Genomic DNA, 27,442 nt, shown 5'->3' with positions numbered 1-27,442 from the left:
AGGACAATCTGCTACGCAGCAAAAAGCAAGACTCAAGGCACCAAAGTTCTCTGGTTCACTCATGCATGAGGGAGATCTGGCTGGAGCCAAGTGTCGTCCCACCACTTGACCTCCGTCAGACTCTCAGCCAGACTCCCCAGAGCACTCCTTTTATTGTGGTGACATGAATATGCATTGGGTCATTAACATATAACATCTTACATAGGTATACATGTGAACAAAGAATACTGTGTGTGTGAGGTCAAGATGTGACCCTGTGAAGACTCCCCAAAGCTGGTGCCAGGAGTCTAACAGGTCCATCTAAACAAAAGGCTCTTACACTCAAACAGATATACATGTGTTTGCTATACCATATATCAAGAAAAGATAAAACCTCTCCTAGGGGGTGTGATCTATGCCAGAACACACTCTGTAGAGGAGTGAACGCACTCCCCTCTTCATGCTACACAGAGTTGTTACAGACCTCCTAGGATGAGACATTCTTTCAATCTACAATTGATTATACACTTCTAAGCATATATGAGTAAATGTTTCTAAGCATAAATGACAATCAACAATACAAAACCTAACATTCCCCCCTTTATTGACCTTTATGCTAGAAAAGTTTCCAGTTATGAATACCTCATGTCTGACAGTTTCAATGCCAACATTGTTATACTCAGCATACGTCAAATCACCCTAAATCACTGTAAAAGTACAGAGTTTAACAAAGGTATTAGCGGATATCCCATTCCCCATTGATCTCATCTCATGGCAAACTGCATCCTACAAACAAACAAAGAAATTGTTAATTTAATAGTGAAAATAAGAAGATAACATTTTCAAAAACATCCCATCTTGGTGATGCTTCCTCCGGGTGTGCAATCACATGTCTCTCTGCAGAGTGGTTTGAGTTCTGCAGGGTGTCATAAATGTCTCTTCCAGTTGTTTCCATCACTGTCCATAGGACCAGAGTCCAAATGTATGTAGAATAGACATTCAAACATACCAGTTAGTTTTGTTGTTTGTCAACATGGGTCTCAGCTATTTCCAAAGCTGCAGACCTCATAGGAAACTGCTGTTATCACCACCATAGCTTCTGGTTCCTGTGCTTTTCACAGAATCATGATGTCATCCTTAGACTCCTTCCAACGCTGCTGAAGGTTTAAGGCAGAGCACGTCGTACACCTTAGTTGTCTTCCTCAGCGTCAACATTGAATCTTTCATTGTATTTAAAATCTTGCTGTGGGAAGTCTCCTCTTGATCTCCTGGAAGCTCAGTAGCACAGCTCTCTGTGTGATGTCTGCTGTGCTGAAGATGATCTCTGATCCTCCTGAAGTCTCTCTCCTGGCCTCAGCTCCCATCTTGTGGACGATCCTCTCAGGCACTCCTTTTCGTCATGGATAGTCCTGATTTTGGGCCTGCTGGATCTGTCTCAAAACATTCAGGGCGTCAGTCATGTTTGATGAATGTGCGTCTTCTTTATGTAAATGCAGCATGTGTTGTTGAAGAGGACACAAAGTCCCCTTTCTCTGCTAATATCATAGAGTAGTTCTTCCCTGAGAGTTGGTCCAGGAACATATATAGTGTGGGGTATGTTGCCGTGCTGGGTAGATGGGAACAGACATAATAGTCTGTATTTGCCGATTCTGCTTTTGTTCTGTCGTGGATATAACGGTACCAGGCATTATTCATCCATGGAGGGATGTGGTCTTGCATCATGTCTCTTAGGTGAGAGTTGTCATGTGTCCATCCTCTCTGCCTTCCTCCTGGTTCAGCTGATTCCGGCACCAGCTGGGGTCCTGTAAAGGTGAGCGTCGTAGTCAAGGTAACCAAGAGGGTCCACCTTCCCATGGTTGCACACAGGTGCGTCACGCCTCGCACTTGGTTGCCCTAGAGTTGATCAGAGGCTGGAGGTTGAAGTGCGAGCTTACCCTACGGGGGCTCAATCAGCACTCCCCCCTCACCACTGAAACAACCAAGTGTGAGATTTCTCTATTGTGCTGTCTTGGGGGTGCCGGGGTTTCCTGGGACCTCGACCTCTTTGCAGTGGCTCTGATAAATCCAGGAGGGTCTCTCGCTATTTTGCAGGCAGTTGAAATGGTCCTTGCTGTGGCTCCAAGGTCTGATCTCATGATGGGCCCCAACCAGCTTGACCTTTGACCTCAACCACTGCCTGGGCTGTCCGCTATGCCTGGAATGTTTCTCGCGTCTCACTGCTGCACCTGTATTTCAGAAAAACTTCTATTTGGAGAGCATGTCAACAATCATCAAACCACATTCTTTAGTTCAGTGAACTTCACTTATAGGCCATCAAAGCCTCATCTGAACATGTAAATAAACGGTTAATCACACAACTCACTGCAACAATAATAGTAAACATTGTTTAGTGTTAATTCTGGACCCCACCACTTGACGCATGGACACTCTCATGCGTCAACTCATCAAACTCAGATTCCTGTCTGAAAGAAAAAGGGTAGCCAGATCATGTCCCAGGCAACAGCAGGGCATCTCCTCCCCTGGAGCAGCACCACCCTGGACCTATAATCCTGCAATAAAAATGTTAGTGTGTTTTGCATATTAAAAGTCACAAGGGGAAATCAAATAAGGAACAATACACAAAAAGACATGAATACTAAGACTGCTGGGCCAACATGGCCCAGGATCATGACATCACCCCCCGCCCCCCCCCCCCCCAAGGGCCGGCTCCCGACAGCCCAAACCCGAGAACCAAAACACAAGACAAACAGAACAACCCACCCAGGGCGGGAGGCGGGGGACCCGGACGGAGGGAACAAAACCAAACAAAGACGAGGAGCATGAACCAAAACTGAGCCCACAAAGACACAAAAACAGTTCAAAACAGGGAGGCAAATGTCCAAAGAGGTCAGAAGGTCAACCTGGGGGGCGACAGCACAAAAGTTCACAATTCAGCTGTTCCGGGGCCGGAAAAAGTGGCAGTGGCCGGCAGAACAGATCCGGAGGCCGGCCGCGTGGAAGACGGCGGCGGCTACAGAGCGGGTCCGGAGGCCGGCCGCGTGGAAGACAGCGGCAGCTACAGAGCGGGTCCGGAGGCCGGCCGCGTGGAAGACGGCGGCAGCTACAGAGCGGGTCCGGAGGCCGGCCGCGTGGAAGACGGCAGCGGCTACAGAGCGGGTCCGGAGGCCGGCCGCGTGGAAGGCAACGGCGGCAATGACGTAGAGACAGGTCAGGGGGCCGACCGTGCGGAAGGCAACGGCGGCGACTCAGGTGAAGGCGGTCTTGGGGCCGACCACGACGGCGATGACGTCTGGCTAGAGGCCCAGAAACTGGCCGACGATGCCGAGGTACCGGATGTACTTTGGACAGGGGTGTAACAACCAGGCGTGGAGGATGAAGGCTCGGAGGCCGGACCAGGCGTGGCAGAAGCAGAGGCTGCGGCTGGACCAGACGACGCAGAAGTAGATGGTGGCTGGACGGGCTCCCCGGGCCCTCCAGCTGACGTGGCTCGAGGCTGAACGGGCCCCTCGGACCCTCCAGCGGAGACAGGAGGCTGAACGGGCCCCTCGGACCCTCCAGCCGACGTGGCGTGAGGCTGAACGGGCCCCTCGGACCCTCCAGCGGAGACAGGAGGCTGAACGGGCCCCTCGGACCCTCCAGCTGACGTGGCGTGAGGCTGAACGGGCCCCTCGGACCCTCCAGCGGAGACAGGAGGCTGAACGGGCCTCTCGGACCCTCCAGCTGACGTGGCGTGAGGCTGGACGGGACCCTCGGACCCTCCAGCTGATGTGGCGTGAAGTGGTGTGCCTGCTGCAGGGTGCTGGAGTGGCACACCCAGGCATTCAGCTACAGATGCAGGATGAGCAGTTATGGAGACCCCTGGCAAAACAGAGAGCTGAGCAGGGGGCTGAGCCGTTACCCTGGCAGAAGAAAGATGCCGCTGACTCTCTGGGGAATTTAATGTAACATCACACGGTTCATTTCCCACCAGATCACCCCTGAAAACATTATTCATTTGGTCACCGTCTGGTTCAGAACCCAGAACAGACATGTCCATGGCAGTCTGGGAGAAAGTGGTGTCGCAGCCAAGTACTAGGTGTGTGTTCCTTTCAGAGGTCTGCCTGTCATTGTCCAAATTCATATTCTCGTTTTCCTTCACAAACATAAAGTCAGAGTCTTTATTCTCAGTATTTGGTTCTTTTAACTCAGAAGCAGAAAAACACAAACTCAGATTGGCTGCCTCACCCTCACCAGAATTACATTGATTAATCTTGAACACACAGGCAGCATCTACCCCATAATATTGCCCAGAGTCAGTAACAGTCTCTGCACCATCTCTAGCGGAAATCTCGCCATTCCTAGCAAGCAAGTTAACTGTTATGGACAAACCCTGTTCGAAAAGTGGACCCCCAAGGCTCTCAGCACAGTTTATTTCCTCTGTCACAGGAAGACAACGTGACGTTTCTTCAGTGTCCACCTGTGACAGGGTTTCAGTCACCAAAGGGGCTAGTTCGACCACATGAGCTGCATTTATAACTGAACCGTTCCTAGAAACATGATTAATCAGTTCACGGCTAGGTTCCTGGACATCCATTAAGTCGGCACAACTGGTCAAACAAGACACATACACGCTCATTTTGCAGTCATGTGGTGGACTTGTAACCTCATCGGTGTCTGTGCTTACACACACAGTAGTTACACTTCCTTCTGATGGGACGGCTGGCACTAGGTTAACGGCAAGAGTCTGAATAAACTCTTCTGTGATTGGTTTGACAGAGCCATTAGCTTTAGCAGTGACCACATTAGTCACAAACAAATCAAAAGTGATGCTGTCAGAGGGGATTGAAGCCTCATTATGCTCTGACTGACAGGAATCATGCGGCTCGGCCTGGTATTTCGCAGTCTCAGGCCTGCATTCCCCAGCTAGCCCCCCCACCAGAAGCTGACTTAGACAGAGACTCTGAGTCATCTATGAATGGAGGTGCCGCTAACACAGTGTCTAATAGAGCTGTGGCTGCCAGTGGTGGTGCAGACTGTGAGCTTACTATATCAGTAGTACTCCCAACCAACACCCCATCCTGAAATGATTTAGAAGAATCAAAAGAACATGATTCCAAATTTACGCAAACTGACGGTAAAACATGACCATTAGAGACAGTATCGGAGGCCCAGATCTCAGCTTCAGCATTCCCTGCACCCTGAGGGGTGCTGGAGCTACATGGTTCAGACATGTGTGCCCCATCTTCTTCCGGGGGGCACAATTCACTCTTAGAGTTCAGAGCATAGACCACATTGCCATTACTGTTCTCTTGACCTGGAACACAAAACTCAGGTGAATTGTGCTTGTTGAGTACAGGAGTGAGAGCATCACTCAGAGATCGCTTTGAATTGTTCTCCTCTGGTTTACACAATTCATAACAAGTAGATGAGTCACAAGATGGATGAGCTAAGGAACAGTCAAGTTGATCACCGGGTACAGACAGGGTGTCATTATTAAAGTCACACCGCTCATGACCAGAGGTTATATCACCACCCTTCACACCAAACATGAGTTCGTGATCAATACTTTCATCGTTTAGCAAGAGAATGGGTGGTGTTGAGGAGCACTGGGTCGCTATCGCTCCTCCAGCACATGTAGAAATTGTCTTTATCTCTGGAGCGTCTGCGAACCCTTCATGACAGTCACATTCCAGCAACTCAGGAAGACTTTGAGGCGAAAGATTGTCACTAACCTCTATTATTAACGGAGTCCGAGAGGAAACGAGAGTTCCACCAACCTCCAGCTGCTGCATGGTGCTGCGGCGACGTGGATGTCGCCTCTTCCTTGAGGAAACCACTGAGGCTGAAGCATTGGCTGTTGGGGAAGTGAGGGGTGGCAGACCCTGGCAGCTCCGAGGGCCCCCGAGAGCCAGGCGTGTTCCCCGAAAGATGTGCTGACAATCGGGGGTGAGCCACGGCATTCCCCGGAGCTCCTCCTCTACGTGGGTGCAAGCTGCTTGCTGCCGCTCACAGAGGCCGGCCTCCATGATTTCCGTAGTAGGTCTTTCTGAACAACTAAACACAGTTCTGTCGGCTTTGGAGCACAATTCCGCTATAGTTTCCGGCCCCGGCAAATCAATGCTCATCTCCCTCTTCTCCATAGAAGGATCGTGAGGCACAAAAACACAGTCACTCACCGGAGTTAGCGCGGTGCAACAGCGGCGCCGGCGCCGCTTCTTTCTGGTAGCTGGTGCCATGGACGCTGATGCCACCAAAGCAGAGGGTGACGTAGCGGCAATCTCATCCTCTGCCCATATCCTCGCTAAAGGCGAGGCAGGGGAAGTGAAGTCCGAGCGGGGTGGAGAGGGCGAGCGGCTGGTAGGCGATGCAACAGGTGTGAGTTCCTCCTCCAGAATGAGCCAGGGCTTCCACCGGAGCTCGTCCTCCCGATAAGCCCGTAACACCTGCTGCCGCTCTTCCTCACCAAAGTCTATGGCCTCCGTCATCTCTGTGCGCTGCGCCGTGTGGCCAGACCGCGGTGAAGACCCGGAAGCCGATGAGGCGCGAGCGGATGGTGTGACGGTGGTGAGCCTCACCGTTCCGACCCTAACTGCGTCTGGCTCGCGAAGCAGCGGGGAAACAGGACAACAGCAGGGCTCTGGCGGCGCAGCCCGCACACTGGGCAGCTGCGGCTGCGGACGGAGTTGGAGAGCGGTGACGAGAAAGTCAACGATCAGCGGGTGTAGTGCCTCCCATAACCAGGGAAATACAGACGCGCATACTCCCACTTGGCGGGCTAACTCCTCCCGTTCCTCCACTCCGGAACACTGCAGCCATTTGCTACATAGCGACTCCACCGTCTGGATGATCCCACTCTCTTGTGTCGCTGGGTCCGGCATGGTCGCGTCGTACTGTCACGGTCGCAGTGGCAGACCGTGTGGAGAGTGTGTTGAGGACCCAGGTGCGAACACAAGTGAGGATACGGGAGTGCACTTAAACAAAAGCGAGCCTTTTATTGTGGCTGATGATCACGAAAGAAACAAACAAGAATGAGGGCAGCACAAGAGCAGGAACTAAACAAACCTAAACTGGGAACAATCTATGCTATGGCTGGGGATACAAAAGACTGGGCATGGAAACACGGAGGGTGGGAACACAGACGACGCGACACAGACTACATGAAACACAGAGACTAAATACACAAGAGGGATGATCAGGGGAAGTGGCCACCCATGGGAGCACAGCTGACACAGATAAACATAACAAGACATGGCAGGAGTAAACAACACTGACGGGAGACTGTCAAAGTAAAACAGGAAGTACACAGAGGTGCAGACCGGAGGAGAGAGAGAGCACGGGCATAGTGGGCTGGGGAAACATGGAATGAAACACAAGGAGGGGAGACGAGGGCTCTCAGATACATAGAGGGGCACACAGGGGATAAAAGTCACAAGGGGAAATCAAATAAGGAACAATACACAAAAAGACATGAATACTAAGACTGCTGGGCCAACATGGCCCAGGATCATGACAATATTAAGCCCGCAGGTTCCCCTCAGGATCCTTTTCCTCCACAATTTTTAAAATAATTTTTCCTAGTATAGAGCAGTATGTCCTTGACATTATTAACAGCAGTCTGACTTCTGGTGTGGTTCCTGCAAATTTCAAAACCTGGCCTTGATCACACAGTTTTAGCTAATTATAGGCTTGTTTCCAAGCTGCCTTTACTTTCCAAGGTTTTAGAGAAATTGTTTTTAGTCAACTGAAAGATTTTCTAGATGATAATGGCATCTTTGAGGTTTTTCAGTCAGGTTTTAAAACCCTTCATAGCACAGAATCTGCATTATTAAGGGTTTGTGGGGTGGCTGTAGCTCAGGCGGTAGAGCAGGTCATCTACTGATTGGAAGGTTGGTGATTCAATTCCTGGCTTCTTCTAGTCTGCATGCCAAATATCCTTGGGCAAGATACTAACCCCAAATTGCAGCATCCCACAGGGCTCAATTTTAGGGCCACTGCTCTATTTACTGTATTTATTGCCTCTGGGTTCCATCTTTAGAAGGCATGGGATCTCATTTCATTGTTATGCCAAATTTATTTGCCACTCAAGCAGATGGATGGCATCTCCGTAAAACCTCTCATGACATTCCTAGATGACATTAAAACTTGGTTGGCTCTGAACATTTTTAAATTTTAATGACAAGAAAACAGAAGTGATGGTGTTTGGACCCAGTGGTCCCTGTGAGTCGTCCTCTGTGATTTGGGACGCCTGGAAGTCTATTTTAAACCTGTTGTTTGGTTTTACCACCATTCACCAGTGTGTGAATGGGTGGATGACTGGATGTGTAAAGCGCTTTGGGGTCCTTAGGGACTAGTAAAGTGCTATACAAATACAGGCCATTTACCATTTGCCATTTAAGTTGGACAGTTATTTTAAATTGGACGACCAAATTTGCTTTGCTTAGGCTGCTTCCCCCGCGACCCAGCCTCGGATAAAGCGGATGAAGATGGATGGATGGATGGACAACCAAATTAGAGCAGTGGTGAAGTCTAGTTTTTATTATTTAAGGCAACTGGCAGCAGTAAAATCTTTTCTTTCTAGGAAGCACTTTGAAACAGTGATCCATGCTTTTATTTCTTCCCGCCTGGACGACTGTAACTCACTCTATGTGGGGGTCAGTCAGTTGTTGCTCTCGGGTCTGCAGCAGGTTCAAAATGCGGCTGCACGACTCCTAACAGGAACTTGTAAAAGAGAGCATATAAGCCCTGTCTTAGCCTCACTGCACTGGCTGCCTGTGTCTTTTAGAGTTCATTTTAAAATTCTCATGTTTGTTTTTAAATGCTTTTACAATCTTGCCCCGCCTTACCTCTCTGAGCTTCTTCATCCCCACATACCCTGTCGGTCTCTCAGGTCAGCTGACCAGCTGCTCCTGGAGGTACCGAGATCCAGGAGGAAGCTCAGAGGGGACAGGGCCTTCTCTATCGTGGTTTCAAAATTATGGAATAATTTGCCCTGCACGTTAGAGAAGCCTCTTAACTGTCCACTTTTAAATCACGTCTTAAAACCACTTTTATTCTTTGGCTTTTAAACTCAGTGAGACTTAGTTTCTCTAATGAATTATTTTACTTTGTATTTTATTTGGCTTTTATTTATATCTTATTGTCATTTTGTTATTTAGTTCCAATGTACAGAACTTTGTGTCAGCTGTGATTGTTTCAAAGTGTTTTTTAAGTAAATATGATGATGATGATGTGAACATGTGTCCACAGAGGGGAAGGAGTCAAACATCATGACTGTGAGAATCATTCATGACAAACCTTCAGATAAACTCACTGAACACTTACTTTTCTTCAGTGTCGAGGGTTCTCCTCTCAGACAAGCCTGTGATGATTTTCCACCAGGTCTCTGCAGAGGACAAACACAGCAGTGACATCATCAACATGAGAGTGATGAAGAACAGCTGAGGTCAGATCCATAATCTCAGGTGGAAACACACACTTCGGCTGTGTCCCAATTCAGGGTCTGCAGCCTTAAAGGCCACATTTTAAGGCCGATTACATCAGAAACGCGACGAAGGCTGTCCCAATTCAAAGGCTGCTCGAAATGCGTCCTTCATTGCCCTGAATTTTAAGGATGGGTCTGTGTATCCTTCGTTGCCCACCATAGCCCAGACTTCATAGCGCGGCGGTGGGTGTGGATAATTTTGCCGGAAAAAAAACGTGCATGGCTGAAGCAGGGCGGCCGAAGAGTAAACTTTCAAAAGTAAGTACTGAATATTATGTCACTTATTTATGTGCAAATGTTTAATAATGAAGAACATTAAAACATTGCTGTTGGCCACATGTCGGCAAAGTTATGTGACATTAGTGATGTTTGTGGGGCAACCGTAGCTCAGGGGGTTGGGAAGCGTATCTGTAACCGGAAGGTTGCCGGTTCGATCCCCGGGCTCTCTGTCCTGGTCATTGTGTCCTTGGGCAAGACACTTTACCCTACTGGTGCTGGCCAGAGGGGCCGATGGCGCGATATGGCAGCCTCGCTTCTGTCAGTCTGCCCCAGGGCAGCTGTGGCTACAACCGTAGCTGCCTCCACCAGTGTGTGAATGCGAGAGTGAATGAATAGTGGCTTTGGGTGCCTTGAAAAGCGCTATATAAATCCAATCCATTATTATTATTTGTACTAACTTGGTTTTAAAGCCTTTACTTTAAAATATACGCCGTTCAATAGTCGACCTTAATCTTACAGAGAATGTGATGATTTTGTGGATAATTAAAGTCATATATCCACAAACACATCAAGCTGAAAGTGTGGAGCCTGTGGAGACGGCTTATGGTTGAGAAATGAACATTCAATGCACGGGCGACAGATCTGGTTGACATTCCTGCTGTCAGCATGCCAATTGCACGCTCCCTCATTGCTTGTGGCATCTGTGGCATTTTGCTGTGAGACAAAACTGCACATTCCAGGGTGGCCTTTTGTTGTGGGCAGTCTGAGGTACACCTGTGCACTACTCATGATGTCAGATCAGCATCCTGATGTGGCACACCTGTGAGGTGGGATGGATTATCTCAATATAGCAGATGTGCCCACTACCACACATTTGGACTGATTTGTGACCACTGTTTGGGAGGGATGGTTATATTGTGTATCTGGAATGAATTTTAGGTCTCTACGTCCATCCCATGGGGAATGGGAGCAGTAACAAAGGTGCTGCGTTTATATTTTTGTTGAGTGTATATTATAATAATCTGACAATAACTATAATATTGGCCAAATTATATTTACATTACCAAAGTGAAATGACTTTAGTCTCATGAACAACATTAACTAATTGTTATTTACTAGCTTAAACTGACTGTTCAGTACAGAAATGAAGCCCAACTATCATGTTTTACAGTCCCGTGGTCTCAGCCACAGATATTCAACTGATCAAAGTGATGTCATTAAAAAAATGAATGAACAAAAAATATTTTTTCTCCTTCATTTTTTTCAAACAATGCTGTATGAAACGTTTCTCGTGGTTAGTATCATGGTTGCTAGGCAACCTGAGCAGCATGATGAAGGCCAGACCGTCCCATTTCACAAGCCTCTCACTTCCGGCTTTAGCGGTCTTTGAGTACGTGGCCCTTGTGACCCGTTAGGGCTGCGTACTCTAAGGCTGCAGACCCTGAATTGGGACACAGCCGTCCTCCTTCATCTTACCCAGCATCCTTCACTCACTCACTCTGATCCGTTTTCTGTGTACCTCTCCACTTCCTGTGTTTCCTTCACAATAAATGCAGCAACCAAACAGATTCTAAAGTGTTTCTGTGAATGTCAGTGACTGATCAGAGTCTGTGAGAAGTTCGGCATAATATTAATAATAGTAATAATATCACAGGTGCGTGCAGGTTAATGTGGATGAGCAGTGTTATGACGGTGACTGTGTGTGACTGCAGTGACACTTCATTTTCTGTTTGTCTCAGTTCAGTCTACCTCACAGTCTGTCATACTGACCTTTGACCCACAGCGCCACTACTGTCACTTTAATGGGTTTTCCATCCTGGCCGTAGACGACAAACAAGTAAACACCTCCATCATCACAGCGAGGCTTCATCAGAGTCAGGGTGAAGTCTCCTTCAGTCAGCTGATCCATCTGTACACGACCTTTATAAACAGGACCAGACTCGAGCTTCCACTGACCCGTCTGATCCTTCACACACTCACAGATCTCTCCATGTTCGAGTTGTTCACGTGTCCACTTCACTCTGACAGCAGCAGGCGGAACTTCACTCTTATCCCAGAGCAGTTTGATATACTCCGCCCCCTCTGTCACCCTCTCTGCTTTCAGCATGGAGACTGAGAGAAGAGAGCAGAGCTGTGACACTGAACATGAGCTCACTTGTTACAGTACCTGTGTGAGCCTGAAACAATGAGCTGATACATTCACCTCCATCATGTAAAAAGGCTGTTACCATGACAACACCTCAGCTGTCTCTATGGATTACACACTGACAGCTGCCATCCATCAGCGTAACAGTCTGTGACTAAAGGTCACACAGACTACATATTTTAACAGAAAGTTCACATTTAGTTTAAAATGAGCTCTTATTTTGTTATTTTTCTTTGTGTTCTGTGTTTTTTTATTTTATTTTGAAAGCTTCCTGTGTTCTTCCACACACCTCTGCGCTTAACATAGTTCAGAGGTGTGTGGACAGCTGATGGAACATCCTCAGCATCATCAGTTATTAGTTTCAGGGATGTTTGGAACCTGCTGCTGTTTGTGGCTGATTCCAGATCAGCAGTTTAAGGACGTGTGAGGTAAAAGGTTGCAGACATCAGCATTAACATACTGGAGGTGAAGGTCAGTGAAGTTACTGTGTCACACACTAACCTGCTCTGTTCTTTACTTTATTATTTGCATGGTACACGAGGGCACCAAAGATAACAGCCAGGAGGAGCACAGGAACCACGAATGCCACAACTATGGGCCAGCGGGGAGGAGGTTCTGTAACACAAACACAAGATCATCCAACATGTTCAATGACATGATTACATGAATCTGTTATTAATATTTTACCTGTGTTACTCAGAGCATCATCAGGTTACTCTGTGGTAAGAACTGAACCACAGGCCGCAGGGTTCAGACACTGTAAAACTCTCTGAGTTTAAACTCTGAGGTTTCGGCCTCACAGAGTGATGTTAGTTTAAAGTTAATGAGGTTCAGTCTGAGCACAAACACACATAAAAGACTAAAGGTCTGTGAAACCAGATGACCTCAGAGCACACACCTTATTATTAGAGCAGATAGGAACCTCTGTGACAGAAACACTCACATCTCACTTTACTTTAACTGAACATGTTCATGCATGAAGTCTGTGTGGACCTCAGGACCTCTGCAGTTGACCTCTGACCTTTGTCCACTCACCTGAGACCTTCAGCTGCACATGGATCTCCTTCAGATTGTCTCCAGTCTTGCGGGCGGTGCAGGTATAGGTTCCACTGTCAGAGACTGTGGGGTTCCTCAGAGTGAGGCTGAGGTCTCCAGTCTGCAGAGCGGTGGCTCTCATTGATGTTCGACCGAGGTAACGAAGGTTTTGGTTTGTAAGATCGTCACTGCTCTGCACACGCTTGTGGACCATTGGGATCGTGAACTCATCACGGTTCCACACCACAGCTGTGGAGTCACTGGAAACATCAGCTGGTACCTGACAGGGCAGCAGGACAAACTCCGCCCCCTCATACACCTGCACCCTAGATGCATGCTGGGAAACTGAGGAGAGAAAGAAACAGCTTTCAGCAGTTATGTGAGCTTTGTGTTGGACATGAACACAGAACCAGCAGAGTGGCCTTTTTAACCTGTTTGGACTCAAACCTGAACACTCAGTCAAACAACACTCAGACCACGTTACATGAAACACACTGATGATGATGATGTTCCTTGAAGCAGAATCTGTGAGCTCCATTAAGCCCACACATTTTAGTCATATGATGCAGTCATGTGACCAATTAAACTAAGATAGTGGAGGGCATTATACAGCAGTTGTTTTGTTTGACAGCCCTGTTAAAGATTAATATTAGTCTGTACGTGCTCCAGAGAGCTTTTCTTCAAATTCTTTAATTCTCACTCACTTTTGCAACTTTGTACTTTTGTGTTACTTGCAGAAACAACTCCACCTCATTGTTAGTCCATTTAAAAAACTCGGTGCTTTTCAAAGACACTTTTCAACAGTCGCAAAGTAAATAAACGGCAGACAGAAATGAGGCAGGCCTAATCTTCTTGCGTTTCACGCATGCGCAGTACTGGAACATAAGCGCTTTCAATGTGGACGCGCAACTCTGTGAAAACGACTGAAAACGCTAGTGTGGATGCAGAGCGTTTTCAGTAGTGATGGTGAGATGAAGCCTCATGATGAACTGAAGCTTTCCATCCAATTGGTCGACTCATGGTTCGAAGCATTGTGATGATTCATTTGCTCTACTGCGCCATCAAGTGGACAATTCAAGTGAAGCGGGCTCTTTGATTATAATGATGTGTAAACCTTATGTACATCTGGATAATGACACAATAGTGTTTGGTGCTTCACTTTTTAATAAACTAAAAGACAGAAATCAGATTATAGGATGTGTAGTGTTGTTTATTTATATTTTGGTGTTTATCATTTGTGATATTTATTACTGTGTGCATACTTTATTAGGAGAGACAAAATTAAAAAAAAAACAAAACATCTCTTCCTTGCTGGTTCCATCGAAGAAGAAATGCACAAGTAACTATGTAGCACGTACGTAATCCAATTCCACAACACGGTGTGATGGGGAATCAGCTGTTTTCCTGCCCATGTTATTTCGAATCTGGCGCGAACCGGTGAACCAGTCCCTGAATCAGTCACGTGGTACGGACTGCCCGCGAGGCCTCGAACGTCACTGCCTACGTAATCAAAGCAAGCCTCGATACGCGCTTCAGAAAAACGCCCCCGCGATTACCCGACGCACGATTCGAAGCTTCGACACACAGGACACATCACTAGTTTTCAGACGAAAACGCTGTTTTCAAATCTATCCGGGCTAGTGTGGACGTAGCCTTAGTCTAAGGAGCATGGAAAGAAAAGTGGCTGGACTTCTTTACGTTTCTTGTGACCGACATCTGTTTGACCTCGGCTTGTTTGATTAGGTAGAGGATCATTAGGGGGTCCATGTCCCTCTTGGGGGGACACTCCCCTAGGGCTTAAATCTGGGACCCTCGACCAATTGATCGTAGAACTGAAGAAGCTTCTTGGATGACAGGTGAAATGTCTTCAAGCAACTTAAAGAAGTCCAGTCTCTCCCAAGCTCCTTAGATTCAGTGGGCTGGTTTCAGTCATTATGCCAATCCACTGTTTATAAGGTTGGGGAAATCTGCAGTCAGCTGAGACCGAAGACGTCACCTGGATCAGTGATGAAATGTTTCTCCCACTGAAAAGATCCAGATGAACAGAATCAACCTTTTGGGATTTACCTACATGGATCATTGAGAATAAGAACAAGACAAATTTGTTATTAATAATTACTGACTGATTTAAAATGTCCTTAAATTATTTTCCAGTATATTTCTAAACCCTGAACAATCCATTCATTCAGCTAACCTGCATTCATATTTAAACTAATTTGGTTCTGTACTTCAGATTTATAGTAACTATTTAAAACAACCATAACTTCACTAAACCATAAATGCAGTAAACCACTGTAAAAACTAAAATTTGAGATTCTCCAAACTTGTTTCTGTTTCTTGTCAGTGTGGCTCAGCTTACAGTCCTGTTACCAAACAAGTTTTATTGACAGTCCTGATCTGTGGATTCTTGTCACGCATCACTGACAGACAGACACGCGGAAGCATCCTGACCTCAGCATGCGCACTAACTTTGTCAAAAACTGCATCAATCTTAGTAATAATATGATCTATTTTACGGCAAAATACGGAAGTTTGTTCAAATTTAATGTTTACGGCACAGCAGAGTCTCAGCTGCTCGTTATTCGAGGTTTGTGTGTCGAGTGTCAGCGCGATTACGTTCAGACACGTCAAAATGAAAGTAAACTTAAGATGACTCCATTGAATCCATTTCCCTGTCTCACCTTTACCTGTGTGCCTACATTTACTCTACACTGTCACGCTGACTTTCAAAGACACTGCAGTAAAGTACACAGTGTAAAACTCCCCACATCTCTCCCCGCAACCAGCAGGTTTATTCACATAGGTACGCGCAGCTTACCTGTACAGTCCAGATGTCGCAACAAACAGAAGAGAAACACAGAGAACGGTGATTTTAACATCCTCTCCTTCTCTTCTGCGACACTTTAACTGTTTTAGTTTCCTGGTCAAACTTTCTTTGCTGATAAAGGACATCAGCAGCTATTTAGAGCTGGTACGTTCACCTCAGAGTTTTCTTAGTGGCACTCCCTCCACCTGTAAAAGGTGCTGTGCAGAAGTCGTTGCAGGAAAACCTTTTGCAGCGGATGAACTCGCTCTACCTGTCAGTTTAGTTTAACCGGATTTCTGTGATTGTTCAGAATGTGTGTTGGGTTACACCTAAATAATAACACAGATTGTCTTATATATATATATTTATATGAGACAGTGATTCAGAACATCATTGTACTGGTAACCAGCTGTTTTTAACAGTCATGGTATTAGATTATTAGATTATTGTTAGATAATCATTAGAGAATCACACGTGATCAGCTTATCACGACCAAAGTAACTGACTTTAAATGTTAGTATTATAAAAGCTGTCGGCATTAAAAATAGACATAACAGTGATATTGTGAATAGCAGCGTATCAACAGCAGTATATCAGCGTATCTTTTATTTTGATAACTAAATATAATCATAAAAAAGTTTATGATGTGTTTAAATGTTCAAAAATGCACAATAATGGTTCAAATACAGAGAGAAACTATTTAAAATGTGTTCACATATTCGAAGTTGTATTGTTTACGCTTTAAGTGGAAGAGGTTGTATTCATACAAATGCGTGTAATGCACAGCTGGAGTGGCCAACGGACATAATGGGCATTTGCGTGGTGGGCTGGTGTTTTTTTTTTTTTTAATGGTATAAACGATGCTGGATTGGCCAATTGGTCCCAATCGACTCTGGGCTGGACCCATTACAGCCGAGGAGGTGTTCCACCTTTGGGCAACAGCTTTGAAAGCAATCTTATCGCAGACAAACAGAAGAAAGGGAATCGTCCTGCATTCAGAGAAAATATTACACATTTCGTATTGAGCTGAAAAGAAATACAGTTTGTCCCGTCCTTCAGCTAGAATGGAAAAAGACACAAAGGTGGAGTTATTCTGGTTCTTTACGCTGCGGCTGCCTCTCCTTCTCTCATTCTCTCCCCTTCCCTCTCCTGTTGCTACTTCAATCATGAAACTGATCAATGATCAGCTGATCGGCTTTTCTCTCTTGTTTGTTTATCGCCCACTTTGCGCCAGAAAGAGGAAACCAGCGGATGGCCAGGATTACTGAAATTGGAGACTCGGCTTCGCACCCTTCATTCACCCGTAGCTAGCCAGGCCCCTGTAGCTGGTGCAGCCAAAGATAGCGTAGGCCCCGCTAGCTGTTCCCCGGCAGACCCCAAGCAGCTGGGGAAAGAGGGCGGCTAGGGGGACGGTGAGGAGGAAGCATAGTCCTAAACAGAAGCCCCACCAACCTGTTCATGTGTCTAACCGTTTTTCACCAATCGGTGACACACCCGCCGGGGGTCAAACTCTGGTAATTGGTGATTCTGTTCTCAGACATGTGAAACTAGAGACATAGTCAATTGTCTTCCAGGGGCCAGAGCAGGCGACATTGAAGGAAATTTAAAACTGCTGGCTAAGGGTAAACGTAAATACAGTAAAATCATAATTCACGTCGGCAGTAATGACACCCGGTTACGCCAATCGGAGGTCACTAAAATCAATATTGAATCGGTGTGCAACTTTGCCAAAACAATGTCGGACTCTGTAGTTTTCTCTGGTCCCCTCCCCAATCAGACCAGGAGTGACATGTTTAGCCGCATGTTCTCCTTAAATTGCTGGCTGTCTGAGTGGTGTCCCAGAAACGATGTGGGCTTCATAGATAATTGGCAAACCTTCTGGAGGAAACCTGGTCTTGTTAGGAGAGACGGCATCCATCACACTTTGGATGGAGCAGCTCTCATTTCTAGAAATATGGACAAATTTATTAAACCCCCAAAATATGACTATCCAGAGTTGGGACCAGGAAGCAGAGTTGCAGTCTTACACGCCTCTCTGCAGCTTCTCTCCTCCTGCTACCCCCCCCAAAAACCCATCTCCATAGAGACTGTGTCAGCTCCCAAAAAGACGAAAAACAAACTAAAAACCAGCAACAAACAACTTAAACATAAACAATTACAAAGAAAGAACAATACAGTATCCACATCTGAACCAAAGAGTAAAACAGTGAAATGTGGATTATTAAATATTAGGTCTCTCTCCTCCAAGTCTCTGTTAGTACATGACTGAATAATTGATCAACAAATCGATTTACTCTGCCGTACAGAAACCTGGTTGCAGCAGGATGATTATGTTAGTTTAAATGAATCAACACCCCTGAGTCAGTCTTAGTTTGACATTGTTGCACATTCTTGTCTCATATACGCTGAGTGAACTGTGGAGCACAACACTAACTAATAGTGCTGTCAATTCTGTCAATAAAAGCGTTGTTTTCCATGCATACTCTTCACCCCTGTGTGCTGTCTCCATCTGAGTCCATACGTCTTAGCCGTGACAGTGATGTGTGTGGTTTAGACTCACAGCCTTCTTATTGATATTTTGAAGTGCCCTTCATTATTTTCTTTAATTGGCATGTACTAAAGCTCTGGTGGCTCCAGCCATAGTTTTATGCCTCTATCCTGCATGTTTACCTTTAGGAGTTTGTTTTATTGGAGCTCTCAAAGCAATAGTTGATGATTTTACCTCAGCGTTTGTCCACAATCAGCCAATCTAGTTGATAGGATAACTAATCTCTTTATTTTTGTGAGACCGTTAGATTTCCAGAGACATAAGAGTTTGTTAGCACCGTTAGTTTCCATCCTTCTATTTACTTCACCAGAGACACTGGTTTAGGTTTTCAGATCGAGAGCGTTTATCCCAAATGTGATGTTTCTGTATTGTATGTACGGTCGGCAAGGTCAGTCTCTTAATTGCCCCTTGGGGATAAATAAAGTCTTCTGAATCTGAATTGCTATACCGTCTCTTTTTTATTCTTTGTTTAGCCTGTTTTAATGTGCATGGGGTAATCCTGGATCACCACTGCGCCTAGTCCCTGACTAGCCTCTCAATCGAACAAGGTCCTGCACCCACAAAATGGAGAGAAAGATCTGACACCGTTACTTGTTATGCTGTTATTAACACATTGACTATGTGTTAATAGACCTCTCTGCACTGTACGAACAACCTGCCAGTGAACATAACAGAGACACTGATGATGCTTCAAACACTCCAACACACATGCACATCTGTACAAAATCAGTCGTAGAGACTTTGTGTTATAAATCAGACACAGACACACAGTTTCTGTGTGCCTGTGTCTGCCTTTTATGTTGATATTAACAGAATATCTTGTGTATGACAGCCAGCTTTCAGGTTAGAAGCTGTAAAACGACATAATCCAGCTACTTTTTGTTCAGCAGCTTTACCAAAGAGATTTCTGATGAAGATACACTCATGCTAGCAAAGGTGAGCTCAGCTAATGACTCTACAAGAAGCTGAAGGCAGAAAAACCCTTTAAGATGTTTGATTGCTCATACACAGCCCAGCAGAGGTTGGAGTCATTTAAAGAATTCACCTTCAGCAGCTACACATCAAAGTTATGAACACATGAATCCAGGAACACTCAAGAACATCCACCATGAAAGCAAACACAACTTCATCGTAAAACAGCCTCTGCAGCTCAGAAGGCATGCTCAGTGGTGATAATAGCAGTAACATCATCACACTTTTCATCCAATTGCTGCAAACGTTGACCTCCATCACGCTGGGTCATCTCCATGGAAACAGGTTGTTTGTTCCGTGTCTTCCTGCTACAGCAGATGGACAGCAGCAGACCAGTGGAGATGCAGTACAGACAGAAGACCACTAGATGGCAGAAGAGTCTAAGCACAGACTCAGAAAAAAGAAGTGGAGGACCTAAAGGAGAAAGACATAGAGGAAGAGTCAAGAGACTCAAAGCCTTGACTTATGTTTCTAATGTCAAATTAATTTACAAAATTCATTACTTTTTCAAGAAATGTGTACATCTGGGATGTGTTACAGATTGTTTATCTGAATCTATCCATCCATCACCGATTCTGTTCATAATTTTCTAAGGACAGGATTTCTAGGTGCAGCCAAGTGGCGGAGGGATTTCAGTTACGTGGCCTCAGAATCTCATCTCTGCCCCAAGTGGAGGAGTTTAAGCATCTCGGAGTCTTGTTCACGAGTGATGGGAGAAGGGAGCCGGAGATCGACAGACGGATTGGTGCTGCGGCCGCAGTGATGCAGACACTGCACAGGTCCGTCGTGGTGAAGAGAGAGCTGAGCGAAAAAGCAAAGCTCTCAATTTACTGGTCAATCTACGTCTCTACCCTCACCTATGGCCACGAGCTGTGGGTAGTGACCAAAAGAACGAGATCGCGGATACAAGCGGCAGAAATGAGCTTCCTCCGAAGGGTGGCTGGCCTCTCCCTTAGAGATAGGGTGAGAAGTTCAGCCATCGGGGAGGGGCTCAGAGTAGAGCCGCTGCTCCTCCACATCGAAAGGAGCCAGCTGAGGTGGTTCGGGCATCTGACAAGCATGCCTCCTGGGCGCCACCTGGGTGAGGTGTTCTGGGCATGTCCCACCAGGAGGAGGCCCGAGGCAGACCCAGGACACGCTGGAGAGATTATATCTCTCGGCTGGCCTGGGAACGCCTTGGTGAAGATGGAACTTCTTTTCTTTCCAAGCTCCTTACACCACAATGAACTGGATGACTGAGAACCGTCACAGACACATAACCAGAAAAATAATTGAATGTTTTTACTGTCACTCACCTATAGAAAAAATTAAAAAAAACCTCACCAGCAGCACACACACACCTGCAACAGAAGGACAGGGGTCACTAAAGGTGAGAGATCACTAAAGTTCACCAAAGGTCAGAGGTCATGATGAGGACAGACAGGTGTAGGAATATCAGCTCACCTGCAGCAGTCAGCAGAAACAGGCCTGAAAACGAAGAACATACTGATCAGAGATCAAATTTTCACATGACCAAAGAGAACCATTCATACTGCAGTGATTGGTTACTGTTCCCACACATCAATAATCCACAGCGCCCTCCAGTGGTGGAAACACAGATGATACGTGAAGAAACATGAACGAGACTCACAGAAGAGGGAGACGCTCCGTCTCAGACAGCCGTCACCACCACACCTCCACAGGTCTTCTCCCCGAGCTCCTACATTACACAGAGTCTCATCAGCACAGGAGGAGTTCCTAATAAATTAACTAATAATTTATGGCAAAAGGGTGGGATTAAATAGGTGTCTACTTCTTCCCACTCCCGTTCAACATGTAAATGAATCAGAACGGTAGCAATATTGAAATGTATTGACTTTTGTATAGAATTTTTTCACCCTCTTATTTTCTTTACTAAATGTACCTGAATATTTTTTTTACATGTTTGAAATAAATTAACAAACAAACAAACAATCATCATCTTCATCAGCACAGGAGGAGCTCTCCACTGACGTTAATTAAACCACCGCAAAAGCACCAAAGGAGGAAACAACTCACTGAGGATTATTAAACATTAGGTCTCTCTCCTCCAAGTCTCTGTTAGTACATGATTTTATAAATGATCAACAAATCGATTTACTCTGCCTTACAGAAACCTGGTCACAGCAGGATGATTATGTTAGTTTAAATGAAGCAGCTGAGTCATTCTAACTACCAGAAACCTCGATTTCTCAAAATGTAAAAGAGCCATGTTAATGACAGACCAACTCTTGTTCTTACATATATCATAAAAACTGAGCAGTATTCCCTAAAAAGCCTCTTTTTTCTTATCATTATCTGGCCTTATTTTCATACACTAAATTATATAAAGGTGCTGTGTTCCGTTGGAGGTTTCTTCCTGGGAGTTTTTCCTCCCACTGGGAGTCAAATGATTGTTGGGATTTCACTGTATGTATTATTGTAGGGTCTACCTTACAATATAAAGCACCTTCAGGAGACAGTTGTTGGGATTTGATGCTGTGGAAATAAAACTGAATTGAATCAAATTGTTTAATTCAAATATACAGTTCATTCTAAATGAATTTTTTAAAGTGACAGGACTTTTACTTCTGTCCAGGTTTCTCACCTTTTATTTCCCTGCAGAAGAACAGAACTCCACCCACAACTAGAATCAGGAGAACCACAGAGACGAGACTTGCTACAACTGTGACCAGGAGAGACGGAGGGGGGGGGGGGGGGGGGGGGGGGAGGCTGGGTGGTGAATGGAAAGAGTAAAAAAAAGAGTTTACAGGAGGAGAGGAGGGAGATGGTGTTTGAGGAAGATGAGGATCTGCAGGAGAGATGATGAAGATGATTCAGTCACTTTATTATCAGCTCAGCAGATTAATTCATGGCTTTAAACAGGAAGTGATGTCAGTGATCTGACCTCTGACCCTCAGAAAGCTCTGAGGAGACTTTCCACCGTCATCAGTAGAGCACCAGTAGAGGCCTTCATCAGACTGCTGGATGTTAGTGATGCTGTGCTCTCGTTTAGGACCAACAGAACTTCCTTTGATGGAGAAATAACCCTGAACTGTGCCACCATTCCTTTGTCTGCAGCGCAGTGTGACATCACTTCCTGTCCTCACAGGAAGTGCAGGAACCTCAAGGATAAGATGTTTTTCTGACCAATGGAGACAAACAGAGTTAATGAGAGTAGAGTCATATCCAGATGCTGTACCAGCAGATGGAGCAGTGAGTTTGTGTACCAGTTACAGTGATGTTGATCTGATCACTCCTCTGTCCAGAACTGGTTTCACACCAGTAACTTGCAGAGTCTGGCTCGGAGATGTCTGAGAGGATGCAGGTGTAACTTTTAAACTCCCCAAAGCCTGCAGCTGCTCCACAGTCCTCAGTAAGTCCTCCTCTGGTCCTCTTCACTGTCCATCCATCAACTATCTGTCCATCATCAACACAAGTCAGATACACTGAAGAAGGTCCACTGAAGAACTGCTGAAGGTTTGGGCTGACAGACAGAGACACTGGAGGACAGACACACACACACACACACACACACACACACACACACACACACACACACACACACACACACACACACACACACACACAGAATAAATGTATTTGTGTTCTTGTTGGAGTCTCACTGAATGTTTTCACTTCCACCAACTCACCTGCAGAAACAGTCAGTGCAGACTGCAGCAGCACACACACACCTGTAACAGGAGGACAGAGGTCACTGAGGGTCAGAGGTCACTAACAGGCAGACCACAGTTGGGACCCAGAACCTGTTACACAAGGGTCCAAAGACAAAACTAAACCAGATTTTTAAACGTGCATTCAACTAATGTGACTAACGTGGACCTGAAGACGCACCTGCAACCATTGTTTACACACAGAGAGAGACTTTAAGATCTGTGACACAAACATTATATTAGTACATGACTTAATAATTGATCAACAAATTGATTCACTCTGCCTTACAGAAACCTGGTTGCAGCAGGATGATTATGTTAGTTTAAATGAATCAACACCCCCGAGTCATTCTAACTACCAGAAATCTCGAAGCACAGGCCGAGGGGGCGGTGTGGCAGCAATTTTTCCACACCATCCTATTAATTAACGAAAGACCAAGACAGACTTTCATTTGAAAGCCTGATGCTTAGCCTCGTCCACCCCAGCTGTAAAACTCAGAAACCAGTCTTACTTGTTATCATCTATCATCCACCTGGGCCTTACACTGAGTTTCTCTCTGATTTCTCTGACTTTTTATCTGATTTAGTGCTCAGCTCAGATAAAATAATTATTGTGGGTGATTTTAACATCAATGTAGATGCTAAAAATGACAGCCTCAACATGGCATTTAATCTGTTATTAGACTCAACTGGCTTCTCTCAAAATGTAAAAGAACCCACCCACCACTTTAATCACACTCTAGATCTTGCAGGACTGCAGGAATGTCTTAAAGACATAAAGACCTGGATGGCCGCTAACTCTCTGCTTCTTAATTCAGATCAAACTGAGGTTATTGTACTCGGCCCTGAAAATCTTAGAAATATGGTATCTAAGCAGATTCTTACTCTGGATGGCATTACCTTGGCCTCCAGTAACGCTGTGAGGAACCTTGGAGTCATTTTTGACCAGGACATGTCCTTCAATGCACATATTAAACAAATATGTAAGACTGCTTTCTTCCATTTGCGCAACATCTCTAAAGTTAGAAATATCCTGTCTCAGAGTGACGCTGAAAAACTAGTTCATGCATTTATTACTTCCAGGCTGGACGACTGTAATTCATTATTATCAGGAAGTCCTAAAAACTCCCTGAAAAGCCTTCAGCTGATCCAAAATGCTGCAGCAAGAGTCCTGACAGGGACTAGAAAGAGAGAGCAGATTTCTCCTGTTTTGGCTTCCCTTGACTGGCTTCCTGTTAAATCCAGAATTCAAAATCCTGCTTCTCATATACAAGGTCTTAAATAATCAGGCCCCATCTTATCTTAATGACCTTGTAGTACCATATCACCCTATTAGAGCACTTCACTCTTGCACTGCAGGCTTACTTTTTGAGATTTGCTTGTTATTGCATATAACCTTAAAAATATTCAGCAGTAGATCAGAGGTATGATCTGCAGTAGAGGAAAGCATTTTGCAATTTGGCATAATTTGTGAAAGTTTAAATTTCTTCAGTATTGAACAGCAGAAATTTGGCGAAGTTATTTTTGAAAGAAAAACAGGCAACAACACTGTACACAACGGTAGACTGGTGCATAAGAAGCAGAAAATAATGCAGAAAACAGAGATATGGGTACACTGGGAGAGAGAAGGGCAATAGAGCTGTGGAGGAGTTAAAAACTAAAGTAGGAGGCAATCCATGACGATGTTTTTCAAATCTGAAGCGTAGTTTTGATCTTTGTTTGCTACTGATTCGGTGAATTTTGGTCAGACTGATGAAACCTGCAGCTTCAGAATCTGTGAGATGTCGTCTTTCAGCACCCACCAGTATGTCCGCATATGTGGCGCAAAAGTGAATGGGGGGATCCGTGCTTTGTGTTTACGTCTTTGTGTGAAATCAATTACCTGCTCTTATTTGCTGTTTTACCTGTTTGGTGGTTGTTGAAATAGTTTGTGAGCTTTAACCTGAGATTCTAGCAAAATATATCTATATTTAAAAATCGATTCGGGATTTAATGGATCTATATCACGTTATTCAACCTAAAATTAATTTGCATTGGAGAGAGTTTTTAAACAAACCCCTACTATGCCGTGTCAAGTGAAAATCTTGTCTGAATTTTGCTATGTTCCTTTGGTGATAAAAGGCAGTCCTTGTTGTCTTTATGGAGAGCTTTCTTAAAACACGCCATTTCCTCTCCAGCTTACGAGTCATCTGCTTTAGGGTACGTGTTTGAGAATTATACCACAGAGGCAGGTACTTGAGGCCTTAGATTTCACTGGAGCTACAGTATCCAGAGTCGTACATAGTGAGGAGGTAAAATTATTAACAAGATAATCGGCCTCTGTTGGAGTAGCGTTCAGATAGCTGCTCTGCTCTATGTTGGTACAGGGCATTGAAGATGATAACAGTGGGTGGATTATATTCTTAAACTTAGTTACAGCGCTTTCAGAAAGACATCTACTGTGATAAAGTCTACTCTCCACTGCTGTGTAATCAATTATTATAAATGTAAATGTTATCAGGAAATGATCAGACAGGAGAGGGTTTTCAGGAAACACTGTTAAATGTTCAGTTTCTATGCCATATGTTAAAACGATGGGGGAACAATGGATTTAAACTAACATAATCATCCTGCTGCAACCAGGTTTCTGTAAGACAGAGTAAATCGATTTGTTGACCAATTATTAAGTCATGTACTAACAGAGACTTGGAGGAGAGATACCTAATATTTAACAATCCACATTTCACTGTTTTACTCTTTGGTTCAGATGTGGATCCTGTATTGTTCTTTCTTTGTGTTTTTTTGTTTAAGTCATTTTTGACTGGTGCAGATGTGGATACTCCATAGAAGCAAGATGGTCTAGGGAGATACATGGTCATAATAGATGGGGGAACGTGGAATGGCACACACAAGGGGAAGACATGGGCAAAGAGGAGGGAAATAAGGCACAAGGACTAACACACATAAACATAGACACACAGCAGGGGACACAGAGGGAAAAGACACAACAGGAATTCTTAAAATTCAAGAATCTAAACAGGAAATGAAAGAATAACTAATACCATAAATGAATTTGAACATAAGCAATAATACAAAATATTACTATAACACAAGAAACTTAAAATGCTGGGTCAAAAGGACACAGAACCATGACAATTTCTAGAAATGAGAGCTGCTCCATCCAAAGTGGGATGGATGCCGTCTCTCCTAACAAGACCAGGTTTCCTCCAGAAGGTTTGCCAATTATCTATGAAGTCCACATCGTTTCTGGGACACCACTCAGACAGCCAGCAATTTAAGGAGAACATGCGGCTAAACACGTCACTCCTGTGAATTTAATTAGCGAGTACACACAGTGTCCTTTGGGTGAATCACGTGAAGTTGTGACACCCAAAGGGACCGGGAAATAACAAAGGTTTGCAGTTTAGAGGACAATATCAGCAATATAAATTTAATCTGTGTAATATACTGTGATATTGATAATTGAGCTATTTTGATATATTCCGTAACTTTGCCATATATTGTATTATTTAATTAATTTTAGTCAGTTACTTTTCTTGTCGACTTGAGCAACTATTACCACATAATTTCCTCAGGGATTAATAAAGTATTCTAATTAGGTCAGCTTTGCTGTGTTTCAGACTGAGCTGCTGTGAACATCTATCCTGGAAACAAATGAGGGACTCACCGAGGAGGACGCGCAGAGGGGCCCACTTCATGGTGTCTGGATGTCGACTGGGCATGTGTGGTCTGAGCAGCAGACAGAGACCTCGGGCTATGATTTCATCACTTCCTGTTGTCATGTCTCTACATCAGCATGCTGCTGTGTGTCCGGCTCACAGAGGTTCTTCGTAAAGTCCATCACAGCTCCATGAAGCTCAGAGAGGAGAGGCTGACTCTGCTCATTATGGAGTTACAGCAGAGGACAAGCTGCTGTCACAGCCATCCACACAGAGCTCATCCACTCTTTCAGTTCATCCAGCTCTGGTTAACTCTGTCATTGGAGCTGAAGGAGCTCCAGAGTCACAGACTGGCCTCACTGACTGATTTACTGATGCTCTCAGGCTGTTTACACATAACTGCAGCCTTGAACGTGAGTTTAATGAGACAATACAAATGTTCATGTTGTTTAGTGGAGATATTCAAACAGTGGTCCACAGTCTGTGTGAGAGTAAAGCAACTTATAGTTCCTGTACAGACAACACGTCTCACTGTTTCCTGCTATGTGCAACTTCACACCTTTTCCAGACTGGGTAATGGGGGGTTTGGGTGCTGCATGGGATGCACACTCTATGCATCTCACGATGCACTGATTGTTTCTTCTTCACTCCCTACATTTTTATACACATCTCTGCATTTAAGTTTAAGTTATTATTATTAATCTCTCTTCCACAGCGTGTCTTTGTCCCGTCTTCCTCTCCTCACCCAAACTGCTCTCTCGGATGGCCATCCATTTATACTCAAATTCACAACTATAGACAATATATAAAACAATATATAAAAGACAATATATAAAACGAGCTGGCCCCAGTGTTTTCTGGAATTTTCAACTCCTCACTGCAGGCATGTCATGTGCCTGCCTGCTTCAAGTCCTCTACCATAATCCCTGTCCCCAAGAAACCTAGGA

At 45.0% G+C, this 27,442-nt stretch overlaps 2 protein-coding genes across 4 annotated transcripts; both read right to left on the bottom strand.

The window, feature by feature from the left end:
* Window positions 1-32: 32 nt before the first annotated feature.
* LOC146644487 (uncharacterized) lies at window positions 33-15,875 on the bottom strand. 3 transcript variants are annotated; one of them, XM_085395931.1, is made up of 6 exons: window positions 15,658-15,874; window positions 12,840-13,184; window positions 12,306-12,419; window positions 11,429-11,770; window positions 9,280-9,340; window positions 33-2,528 (listed from the first exon to the last, which is right to left on the bottom strand). In XM_085395931.1, exons 1-6 carry the CDS (start codon window positions 15,716-15,718, stop codon window positions 2,465-2,467), a joined length of 987 nt encoding a protein of 328 aa, XP_085252057.1. In that variant the 5' UTR covers window positions 15,719-15,874; the 3' UTR covers window positions 33-2,464. The 3 variants fall into 3 exon arrangements, with proteins under 3 accessions (XP_085252057.1, XP_085252058.1, XP_085252056.1); XM_085395932.1 differs by having other exon boundaries at window positions 33-2,204; window positions 15,658-15,871; XM_085395930.1 differs by lacking the exon at window positions 33-2,528 and adding an exon at window positions 6,595-6,929 and having other exon boundaries at window positions 15,658-15,875.
* A 3,130-nt stretch (window positions 15,876-19,005) lies between these two features.
* On the bottom strand, window positions 19,006-26,558 carry LOC146644486 (uncharacterized). The gene is made up of 9 exons (XM_085396011.1): window positions 26,504-26,558; window positions 22,816-22,857; window positions 22,393-22,665; window positions 22,071-22,307; window positions 21,771-21,974; window positions 20,796-20,864; window positions 20,609-20,632; window positions 20,461-20,505; window positions 19,006-19,579 (listed from the first exon to the last, which is right to left on the bottom strand). Exons 1-9 carry the CDS (start codon window positions 26,556-26,558, stop codon window positions 19,344-19,346), a joined length of 1,185 nt encoding a protein of 394 aa, XP_085252137.1. The 3' UTR covers window positions 19,006-19,343.
* Between the last annotated feature and the right edge of the window lie 884 nt (window positions 26,559-27,442).

This window comes from Rhamphochromis longiceps, linkage group LG22 (assembly GCF_057381845.1).
Source record: "Rhamphochromis longiceps isolate RC_006_pf linkage group LG22, R_longiceps_female_GT1.1, whole genome shotgun sequence".
NCBI classification, from domain to species: Eukaryota; Metazoa; Chordata; class Actinopteri; order Cichliformes; family Cichlidae; genus Rhamphochromis; species Rhamphochromis longiceps.
Note: the sequence above shows the minus strand (reverse complement) of the source record. Positions and strands in the feature narration are given on the sequence as shown.